Here is a 12,097-nt window from a genome sequence, read left to right as displayed (position 1 = left end):
CAAGGGCCTTTACTACTGGCTTCACCACAACAGGGCATCTACCACTGGCTGAGGCAGACTACCTTTCACCAGAGCGCATGTTGCCGGCTGAGGCCATCTACATTTCACCAGGGCCTGGCTGCTGTCCTAGGCCATTCACATTACACCAAGGCCTGTGCTTCCTGTGAGGCCATCTTCACCACACCAGGGCCTGTACTGTTGGATGAGGCCATCCACATTACACCAGGTACAGTTCTTCCTGTGTGGCAATCATCACCAAACCAGGGCCTGTGGTGCTGGATGAGGCCATCCACATTTCACCAGGGATTGTGTTGCTGGCTGATGCGTTCCACAAAACACAAGGGCCTTTACTACTGGCTGAGGATATTCACATTACACCAGGGCCTGTGGTGCTTGCCAATATAATCCACATTTCACCAGGGCCACTGTTTTTGGCAAAGGCCATACACATTACACAAGGGACAGTGCTTCCTGTGAGGCCATCTTCACCACACCAGGGCCTCTGCTGCTCGTTGATGCCATCCAGATTACACCTGGGCCTGTGGTGCTGACCGATATCATGCACATTTCACCAGGGTGTGTGGTGCTGACCAATCCCATCCATATTTCTCCAGCGACAGAGTTGTTAGATGAGGCCATCCACATTACAACAGGGCCTGTGCTACTGGCTGAGGACATTTACATTTCACCAGGGCCTGTGGTCATGGCTGAGGCCAACTACATTTCACCAGGGCCTGTGGTCATGGCTGAGGCCAACTACATTTCATCAGGGCCTGTGGTCATGGCTGAGGACATTCACATTACACCAGGGCCTTTGGTGCTAGCCAATACCATCCACATTACACTAGGGCCAATGTTGTTGGCTGAGGCCATCCAAATTACACAGTGCTTCCTGTGAGGCCATCATCACCACACCAGGGCCTGTGGTGCTGGCTGATACCATCCACATTACACAAGGGCCTGTGCTGCTAGCCGTCCATATTAACCAAGGGCCTGTGTTGCTGCTTGATGCCATTCACAATACTCAAGGGCCTGTTCTACTGGCTGATGCCATCTACATTACAGCAGGGCCTGTGGTGCTGGGCAATACCATCGACATTTTACCAAGGGCCTTTGCTTCCTGTGAGGCCATCTTTACCCCACCAGGGCCTTTGATGCTCGTTGATGCCATCCACATTAGGGCCTGTGATGCTGGCCGATATCATGCACATTACACCAGGGACAGTGGTGTAAGCTAAGGCCATCCACATTACACCACGGTGTGTGTTGCTAACCATACCATCCATATTTCACAAGGGCCAGTGTTGTTAGATTATGCCATCCACATTACACCAGGTCCTGTGCTGCTGACTGAGGCCATCCACATTGCACCGGGGCCATGGGGTTGGATGAGGACATTAACATTACACCAGGGACTGTGTTACTGCAGATAAAAACTAATTACAGGCTGTTATTTGTGTATCGGTTCTTGCATTGAGGGAGTGAGCGATGTATGCTGGGTAATGGCACAGCTAGCGATTGGGTGAATTTATTGCACCGGTTTTATAAACTGTTCTACAATCCTTTTGATATTTGGAAATCTGTCGATCATTCTGCTACAGCTGTAAGATATCTTCTCCAACTCCTCTGAATACATGCAGTCATTTTACCGTCTGCTTTGGCTAATCACGCTCTTACGTATTAAATTAAATTAAATGCCTAATAAAAAAGCTGTTCTTTTTTATTAGGCAAAAACATTTTCGGCAAAAAAACATTATGCAAAAACATTTTCGGCAAAAAAACATTATGCAAAAACATTTTCGGTGCTGTTAAGGAATTCACAGCGACTCACTTGTTTATTTTTGAGAAAGTTTATTTTTTTATCATATCAGATGAGCGGCAGTGACGTCAACGTACTCGATCGTACCACAGGTAAGTGCGAATCTGAATCTGTAGATTTTTTAAAATTATTTTTCTTATTTAAAACCAAAAAGAAAACCCCGAAACAGTGAGCTCACAAAGCTGCTTTTAGCAGTTCCATGGGTTAAGATTAGCAATTTCGTGGAACAGCGAATGACTTAACATTTAATAGCATATATGTTACCACACCACATGTGCTGTAAGTTAGCTAAATTCATTTCTGTTAGCCAATCAAGTTAAGCTTATCATATATCATCATCCAGGGTACAGTGATAGAGAAGTGTGTGCTGACGTTTGCTGTTGTTGCCACTTTGTAAAGTTTGAGGGTTCTAATAAGGGTCAGTGTTGCCAGATTGGGTTGATGCTGAAATTGAAGATAGACGTTATCTATCAATCTAGCTCTCTCTTTATGGCTCTCTCTCTCATTCTGGCTCTCTCTCTCTCTCTCTCTCTCTCTCTCTCGATTTTAAACTTAATAACAGCATTACATAATCATTAAATAGCAGACCGATCATCTATGCTGCAAATGAAATACAAATGGACACTAAACAGAGTTTATCTAAATCGTTACAATAGGGTTTAATGTATATATTTATTTATAAGGTGCTTCTGAATTCTGAATACTTTTTTTTTTCTAAACAGGTTCTTCATCAATCAGCCTATTATTGATTGATTCCTTCCTACATCTGCTTTTTGAAAAACTCCTAAAGGCACTTTTAAGAGCCACGTCAGTCTGTTTGTATCTGTTCTTACTGCTGTCCTTATTGGTCTGTCTCTCTGTTTCTATCCGCATTTCTGTCTCTTTAACTCTTCAGCTTTTTTCTTGTTGTCAGTGTGCTGGTTAACCTATAATTTGCCTTTTGTCTGTCTGCTGCCTTTTCTGTCTGTAATTATTCTTTGTTTCAACATGACACGCCCCAAATTCAGGCCCTGTACATTTTGCCAGACTCCCAATCAGGCAAGCAGAAGAACCTGCTATGTCTGCTTCGGAAGTCTGTCCAGCAAAAAGAAGCTAAAAGAAAAAGTAGAATCATTGGATAGCCAGTGGGCAGAAGTTGTCTTGAAAAACAGAAATGTTTGCCGGATAATTGATTCTGCCCATATTGCAGTAAGTAAAAATTTTTTTGTTTCATATATTATCATTAAGTTGTTATAAGATGTTGCTGGCACATTAACACAGCTCATCATATGTGCTTTTGAGAACATGCAACAATATTTTATCTACATTTTGCTAAAGACAAACAATTACTTTAACTGTAATACATCAGTGGTGGCTGTATGTATTCATATCAGTATGAATGTGTAAATGGCCTGTATTTGTATAGCGCTTTACTTAGTCCCTAAGGAACCCAAAGCACTTTACACTACATTCAGTCATCCACTCATTCACACACTGGTGATGGCAGCTACATTGTAGCCACAGCCACCCTGGGGCGCACTGACAGAGGCGAGGCTGCCAGACACTGGCGCCACCGGGCCCTCTGACCACCACCAGTAGGCAACGGGTGAAGTGTCTTGCCCAAGGACACAACGACCGAGACTGTCCAAGCCGGGGCTCGAACCGGCAACCTTCCGATTACAAAACGAACTGCCAACTCTTGAGCCACGATCGCTGTGTGTGAATGCTTAAATGGAAACTTCTAAGAAGCTGGTGTGAATATGGGTTAATATTGCATGTTGTATAAAGCACTTTTAGTGCTCCACGAGAAAACGCTATATAAGAGTCATTTCGTTTACCATTTAACAACAGGCTGTGTTTGACTAATTTGTGCCAACTATTTTTTTTATTAATTTCAGGTGCAGAAACTTGAGTCTATAGGCTACAAGCCCATTTTATTCATTGGTAAAAAAGACAAGAATTCACATAAGTGGGTAGCAGATGTTATTACCCATTTGGACCCCACTTCTACTACAAGAAATTTCCTGGAGAAGATGCAGAGGGCTTATGAATTTATACTGTCTAAGGGTAAGAGTGAAGTCTGTTGCATACTTTCAGTCCAGTTAATTAATGCTAATTTATATAGCAACTTTTCACAACAAGTCGTCTCAACTTGCTTTCACAATCAGAATACTTCATTAATCTTTAAGCAAATTGTGTAAGTATATTTTAAGGTCATTAAATAACCATTGAAGGATATGTTATCAAAGGCTTCGTTCACACTGCAGGTCTTAATGCTCAATTCAGAATTTTTGTCTGCTCGTTCACACTACAAATAAAATGTGACAGCAAACGCGCTCTAGTGTGAACGCCCAAAGCGGCCGCATGCGCAAAAGAAGACGTCACACACATTGCGCTCTGTTTAGACCCAGACCAAACAGTATTTTTTGACTGATGGCCCTTATTATAAAGACTTGTTTGAGACTTTATGTTTCCCAATTTTGCTTTAAGTTATTTTGTTATTTACAAATGGCCTAATAATGATCCTTATTGCTGTTTTAGAGAGGAGCGGTGCTTCAAAGGGTAGTTTCAGACTTCTGTCAGAATCTGCAAATAAAATGTTCACGTTTCTCCAACGTTGTCTTCCCAACAGTTTAGCTGGATGGCCAGGAAGCGTTCATGATGTCTTCTGTGGTGCTTCTCTGGCGCTGATAATTGGCGTCTGTCTTGTGTCAGTGACGTGGAAGATCGATTTAATGTGACAGGACCGTTCAAACAGCAGTCGCTTTCTAAAATATCAGCTATGTATCGGATTCAGTAACACATACGAACGTGACCCAAATTGGATTTGAAAATATCGGATTTGTGCCGTTCACACTGTCAGACCATGATCGGATATGGGTCGCAGAGGGTCAAAAAAATCGGATTTGCTGCGCTTTCGCCTGCAGTGTGAACATAGCCAAAGTGTAGTTCCTGCTAAATATAAGGCCTTTTTTGAAAAATATTTTTATGAAAGTAAATATGTTTTATAGGAACCTCCACACCAGTGCACCCCAATACCCCCACAGAACAGCAGCTTGTGCAGTCCAAGAATGCCACCAAGGAGCATTGTGCCGACAAACAGACCCACATCAAAGAACACACAGAGATCCCCAGTGAAGAACAGGCAGAGACCCTGATCAACAAGCAAGCAGAGAGCCTCGCCAAGGAGCAGCCTGAGATGACCACCCAGGAACATCAATCTTCTAGGCTCCTCGAGGAGCACCCAAAGAGCCTGTCAGACGAGCAGACAGAGACTGTTTTTGTTCTCAATCTTGTTCCTTTATCTCCTTCTTCTGTTCCATGCTCCCAGTCTTTCCAAAAAAAGAAGAGAGACAGAAGCACCTCACAAACAACCTCTCCCACCTCTCCACCACCTTTTAAACCCGCAGACCAGCCATCTCTGCAGTCTCTTCATCCACCTGCTAGCCACGCGATCTCCCAGTCCTTAAGTGAGGGTGGCCAACATGAAAATAAGAAGAGAAAGAGTAAGTATTGCTTTGCATGTTATGTCTTGAGATTTTTAAGTTTCTTACCCAAAAATGATACATATGTTGTCCTAGAGAACTAACAAACCATTGCAAAGTATTATTCACTAGTTATTTAGCTGCATTTTGGTGTACACTATAAAAAGACTATAATTAAATATGGTCAATCCCTTACTTTAGTTAAGAGGACTTTGTAATTCAACTTGATTGGATTGAGAAAACTAAAACGCACTTTGAGAGAACATTTTAGTTTCTCTCAACAAATAGTGTATGCATTTATATAAACAAGGTCTGGTGGCACTCAATTGCAAAATGAAGGGTGAATTTTTTTGTTAATTTGTTGGTCCTAAGTGAAACTAAGTTTTTACACAGAATTGATTCACAATTTATGGTATGTACTTTAAAAAAAAAAACTCAACTGAGGTGGGTTCACTTTTTGACCCCAGAGGACAAATGGAGTATGGCAATCAGGAGGATATTACAGATTTTCACTTGTTGAGTGAAAACTCATATTTGATTTCTTGTGTATACAGAGTCTTATGTTTTTTTTAAATGTAATTTTTCATTTCTTAGGCTGTCGAAGATGTAGTAGGCAGAAGGTGTTCCAGTTTGAAGAAGTCACTGAGAGCAGGATAAATGAGGTAATACTTAAAATGTTTTAATTTGCTTTTCAGTAGACTTTTTACAGTAAGCCTATCTCAAGTTGTTTTCATCCATGCACTACAGCCATGAACTGTGCTACATGGGTAAATTCAAATGTACTTTTGAGATTAGTGAAGGGAAATGATTAATGGAATTACATTAAAAGATTGTATTGTATTTCATGTGTTTGTTCTTAAACAATTCTGCAAAATTAATCACAGACATTGAATACTGCTACATCTTGCTACAAAAACCTACATGGCTAACATAGAAATGACTGTATATGAGGAAGGATCATATTTTTTTCTGTGTAAGCCTATATCCTCAGTTGTTCTTGTTGAATCAGGATCATAGAAAGCACAATTTATAGATCCTGATATATGCTGACCAGCCCTGTCTCACTATAAATAGTAGATAATCATGTGTAGTTTGAAGTGTTTAAATGGACACAATTCAAACAATTCATAATGGGATGATATTGATTATGTCAGTGTATGATGTATCAAGTACGTCAAACTTTCCGAAGAAAAGAACATAGCCAGAGTCAAAAACAGATAGACGCAGTTAACTAAACCTGTGATCAAAATAATTTTTTGTGAATGCCACAATTGGATACATGCTTTTCAAAATCCTATTATTATTTTTTTTATAAACAGAAATGCCTTACATACACATACCTACACATCTATCAAAGTGTGTTTACATGGGTCTGTGTGTGTCTCAGGTGTGCACACTGGATTACACACAAGCTTTATGAAGACACCTATCCATTAACCATGTTATTTAACGATTGCCTCTCTGATTCCTTCTGTCTAGGGGAACACAGAAGTAAAAGTGCGTTGGTTGCCTTGCTCTGTTTGGTAAGAAGCTCTTGATATTTCATTCTCTGAGAATGTTCTGTTTCCATCTATTACCTTTTTGGAGCACAAATGAAAATGGAAAACCAGGTGTTTTGTCACGTCTTACTTCTCGCTTTTTTTCTTATCCTATCTCAATTATTTAATCAATTAAGGATTATTGCAAAGTTTTTTGCCATCTTTGTCGAATCATAAAATAACAAATTTAATAAGAAATATATTTGAAACTGTTCAGAAAACACACGTAGTGTCTCACTGAGATGCAAAAGTACTGGGAATAATTCCAGCTGGACTGTGCTGGGGCCATAAGAGCACTCACATTAATTGTAAGAAATATATAAAAGCTATCAGGATTTTGACAAAGTGGAGAGAATTTGTCCATGTCTTACACAGATTTATGTGTGCCAAAGGATAAATCGCCTAAGCAGTGGAGGGAGTATTCAGATTCTGAACTTTCCAAAGAAGTACTAATATCACACTGTGAAAGCTTTCAGTTGTTTTGCATACTGTATTTCTAGCATTACAATTGTGTGACAGCAATGAATCTCTACAAATTAAAGAGTAAACAACAGCCTTTATAATAATCCAAAAGAAACTAATTATCACATTTGAACAATTTTTATTTTCACTTCACAGAAAGGATATTATGAACTGTTCAACTGAAAAACAATAACTAAGTCTTTCATATGTGTCGAGTGTAACTGTACAGTAGTGTTTTGTTTGTAATCCATCTAAATTACAAATAGTGTAGCAGAAGTTGAAAATATCCATAAAAATGACAATTTGCATTTTGGTACAGTACTTAAGGAAATGTCTTTATCATGTTCCACCTCTGGTGTTAAACATAAAAAGCACGAAGTAATCCCCAACACGATATTAATGTTTTTGGTGTTGTTTCTTTCAATAATTATATTTTCCAGTGGGAAAATCTGGGATGACACGTGGGAGCCAGCCAGTGAATTTCAACACCACTTTGCCATGCCAGATGTGCCACCTCCTTCAGCCACTGAGGAAGTCTTTTTATGATATTGTGATGTTTGTTTTTCCATGTTACAAACAAGTAAGATATAATGTCTGAAAACTGAAGTTGTGTACTGTCTACAAGGAACACTTTCAGAAATATGTGGAACCAAAGGTCCATACATCCAGATGTCACATTGATCTTCTCTGTTCACAGACTGGATATGTTCATTTTCAGCAGTTTGATTGTTTAGAAATGTTAGACAAATATTTATACTTGTTAAAATGCATTGTGTTACGTAAAAAAAGACTTTATATTATGTTGTTAACTACAATAGTAGTTCTGTGTTCTTAACTTGAATGTTTTTGTACAGCATTTATATTTGCTACATTCTTTAAAAAGTGAGTGTAGGCTGTTATAATTGTTACAGTGAATATGACCCACAGCTAGCAACTCAATCCATAAAACCCATCAGTCTGTTTCCCTTTGTTTCTCATATGAAGTTGTTATTGTAAACAGGTGTTCTGTTTAGTTTAAAGTATGAAGGCTGGTGAAATTGTACTGAGTACTGTCAATGAAAAGTAAAATAAAAAATCAAAGGTCTATTGAGATATGAGAACTTGTAGTACTGTTTGATGTTGAGACTGAAAGTTTCCATTACTAGTAGTATCAACTTTCATAATTTTCTTAGATGCTCAACATTGACTTGGCCTTGATCCACCTACACTGTTACATAACTTCATTCTCTATGCAAATATTATTTTTTCTGCTTTGCACATATAATGTATACATAGAACACAGAAAATGTCAAATTGCACTACCAGTAATCATTTCAAGTGTGATGTCCCCACAAATAATAAGCATGTTAGATTATGTACACATATTTTCAAATTAAAATCAACATTGAATGTGGCTTTGTCCCATTACCACTGACAACATTCTTTTGAGTATTTTAACTACATTGATTATTAGAGGTTTAAGTCAACCCTCTGAGCTCTAACAGCACTTAACCCTGTATATTGGGACTATGTCGTTTTTGGCTTTAGAATATTACTAACAAATATTGGCCGTCATAGGAGAAAGAGAATTAAGCTGTTTCTGTAGAGCGATACGACCTGAACTACTATTTAGGGTTAGGGGCCAGTACAATAGCAAAACTGCTTAAAGAGATTGGAGCCAGAGGACAGGTGCTGCTGCAGGTTATAAGAAAATTAGCTAACACTGCTGAGTGGGCCAATCACTGGCTGTGGTTAAAGAGGGCTGAGATCACTTGGGCAGTCAGCTATCCGCAACACACATGCCCAGAATTGATCAAACTGTGGTGGAGCTACCTAAGCAGGGGGCATCAAAAGGGTAGAAAACATAACACTATAATTTGTACTGTGATAGACCTGAAGCCTTGTTGACTGATACAGCTGTTTCAGGGCTCCTGGGGCTGTGCAGTTAACCTCATGGTAGTGAAACATAAGGCAGGAATGAAAAAACGTTTTGCTTCTACCCTCAGCTCTTTTTCCTGTTTGTGGGAGGCAGTGGAGATGTAGAGGGTACAGCCCGATCTGGGCGCGGAGGTATGGGATGCCAGATCACATGCCCCAGTTCCGGCTCTCCTCTCTCCTATGTTATCTCTTTTCTCTTTCACCTTTTCTATCTCTTTAAGAAGTGAGGCTCTTTAAGCACTAAAGACCTAAATAGTACTTATCGTTTTGCAGTGAAGTGATAGAAGAAAATAAATTGTAGAAAACTAAATAGGAAAAAGTAGAAGAGAAATAGCAATTTCACATCAACCAGTGACACACCCCGGGGCCTGATCAACCCTGGCAGGGCCTCCATTTATGAGGGTGTCTACTGGTAAGGGCCAAAACACCCAATGAATCCAAGGCCCACTACTGATGATGTGTCACAATATTTTTATATTATAATCTGGATTTGGTCTTTAATCCCTAAACCTAACCAAGAACTTTAAAAGAAACTAAAAAATGGCAAATATCTTTTGATAAAAGACCAAAAGACACTGTGAAGTTGATGCACACAACGATTTGTCCTCCTGATGAAGTTTCAGGACTGCCTTTCTCCATAGTGGCCATCCATCTATTCCTTTTGTGGAATAAATGTATGTGCTGTATGTGTCACAAATACCTAAATTTGATCTGGTGTGGGCTATAGTATTGAAAGGGTTGCATAATAAGAAATTGTTTTTGTTTGTGAAATAGATTTCTACGTTCTTTTTCACAAATTACTTACATGATTGGCAGTCATTGATAGGTTTGTAGCTTGAACCCATCCGCTGGAACGTTGAAGACAATATAATTACACTGCAAAGCAAGACACAAGTAGGCAAAGTTCTTCATGTTACTCGTGCACGGGAGAGACCGGACAGAGTGCCGTTCCTTCACTTGACCCCAGTTGCTCTCGTCCGTTCTCCCGTACCACTGCCCTTTTATTGAGGTTACATGAATATGCATAGGTTCATTAACATATGACGTCACACATGTGTGTGTGTGTGTGTGTGTGTGTGTGTGTGTGGACTGCTGATCAAAATGTGTGTGGACTGCTGATCAAAGGGTCAAACATCCTTGGTCAGGAAGAGGGTAGCCTCCCCCTCACCCTAGATGGTTCATCCTAGATAACACAGTAAGGAAGTCCAGCAGTTCATTTATACACAAAAGCACTTAGACTAGAACAGACGTAGCTACGTTAATCCTACCATAAAACAATTAAGCAAGGTACGAACTTTCCCATGCTCCCAGGATGTAGGTGTGCATTCTAGTGTGGAATGCACACCAAGCCTCTGTAGCCTGTTAAAGATCACACAACCTATCACTACACAATTGATTATACACCTCTAAGCATCTATGGTTAAATATTTCTAAGCATAAATGACAATCAACAATACAAACTCTAACAGTCATTTTCAGTTTTTACATATCAAGTCTACAGTCATAACTATATTAAACAGAAATGTGTTTTATGTCTTTGTCATGGAAATATAAATGTTGCTAAATTTTAACTGTGGTGACAAAATGATCCATTGAAACTGCATGAAAACATCAAACTGACAGTTATTTTTCAACTTTATTTGATTGTGGTCATTGGTAATATAAAAACAAATAAACTACAGTGATACAGACAACTTAATGAAATTTGGTGGGGGTAAAATGACAATGATGTTGGTCCACCCTAAGACACTGTAGGCTTAGTAACCACTGGATCAATTAATACTCTAAATTAAAAAAAAAATATGGTTGAGCACATCGCTGTACAACTGGAACTAAACAAAAAAAGTTATATATCCAAAAGTTAATTTGTGGATCAGGGTTGTTGTGACAGAATCAGCTGAACTGCCTACTGTACTGTAGTATGATTATTTTAAAAATAAGCACAAGTACTAGTAATGCACTCAAACATTATTGATACTGTTGATATGAATGATACATACCATGAAAATATCCTTAACATGTACATCAAAATACTCAAGAATGAAAACTCTCACCTGTGACAAGCATACTTGAAATTTGCTTACAAAGTTCTATCAATCACATTTCAATATGTCTTGTAAATTCTGTGAGCCAAAAATATATTACAGTAACTTAACATGACAAAAATGTAAAAAGTACAAAATCTCCCTCTGATACATAACAGTGTACTATTATGTATTACCAAAATGCATGTTTAAAAACAGTGTAACAGGGTAGTTTTTAGCTCTACGAATGACATTAAATAAAAATGTGCCAGCTGTCTTTGTAAAAAACTATATGCATTGATGTGATGAAGTCTTGGGAATGCACTGTCAATGACTGGTCTATGGCCAACTTGAAAAAATTGGGGCCCCCAGCATTAAACCTGCAAGGTAGCAAGTTGATATAACTTTGAGGACAAACTGATATATTACAGATATTTATTACCGACTTTAATCAGAATATTCAGAGTCACTGTAAAAGTCATCGTCGGAAGTATGATCAAGGTTAATGTTCTTTGCTCCTGACAAAACTTGCATGTAACACTGTCTTGCGTGCAGCTTGTTTTGTTTCACATTCTGTCGTTTTCTGAGGATGATGCTCTGTAGACCTCTCAAACCCTCCTCACTTAGGCCACAATGCGAACCTTAAAAATAGAACATATAATTTAGTCTGCTTTAATGCCTTAAGAAACAGTCAGTGTTTTGTATGCATTACTTAAATACATACTTTTAAATATCTCACTGGAAAACAGGCCGGACAGCTCTTTCAGGATATCATCATATTTTGAAAGAGATTTCCAGTGATGGTCCATCTCTGTAACAAGAATCTTCTTTTCCTCCTCAAGTCTTCTTATTGCCATGATGATATCGAATGCC

The 12,097-nt window shown here is 39.0% G+C and overlaps 1 protein-coding gene across 2 annotated transcripts; it reads left to right on the top strand.

The window, feature by feature from the left end:
- Positions 1-1,483: 1,483 nt before the first annotated feature.
- On the top strand, positions 1,484-8,362 carry LOC309712403 (uncharacterized protein). Of its 2 annotated transcripts, none has more exons than XM_082543141.1 (8): positions 1,484-1,499; positions 1,872-1,911; positions 2,542-3,007; positions 3,697-3,865; positions 4,810-5,304; positions 5,878-5,945; positions 6,763-6,806; positions 7,724-8,362. In XM_082543141.1, the coding sequence occupies exons 3-8, from the start codon at positions 2,807-2,809 to the stop codon at positions 7,827-7,829; spliced, it is 1,083 nt and encodes a 360-aa protein (XP_082399267.1). In that variant the 5' UTR covers positions 1,484-1,499; positions 1,872-1,911; positions 2,542-2,806; the 3' UTR covers positions 7,830-8,362. The 2 variants fall into 2 exon arrangements, with proteins under 2 accessions (XP_082399267.1, XP_082399266.1); XM_082543140.1 differs by having other exon boundaries at positions 1,490-1,603.
- The last annotated feature ends 3,735 nt before the right edge of the window (positions 8,363-12,097 follow it).

The sequence above is a fragment of the Aulonocara stuartgranti genome (genome assembly GCF_965226115.1).
Source record: "Aulonocara stuartgranti genome assembly, chromosome: 1".
Classification (NCBI taxonomy): domain Eukaryota; kingdom Metazoa; phylum Chordata; class Actinopteri; order Cichliformes; family Cichlidae; genus Aulonocara; species Aulonocara stuartgranti.
Note: the sequence above shows the minus strand (reverse complement) of the source record. Positions and strands in the feature narration are given on the sequence as shown.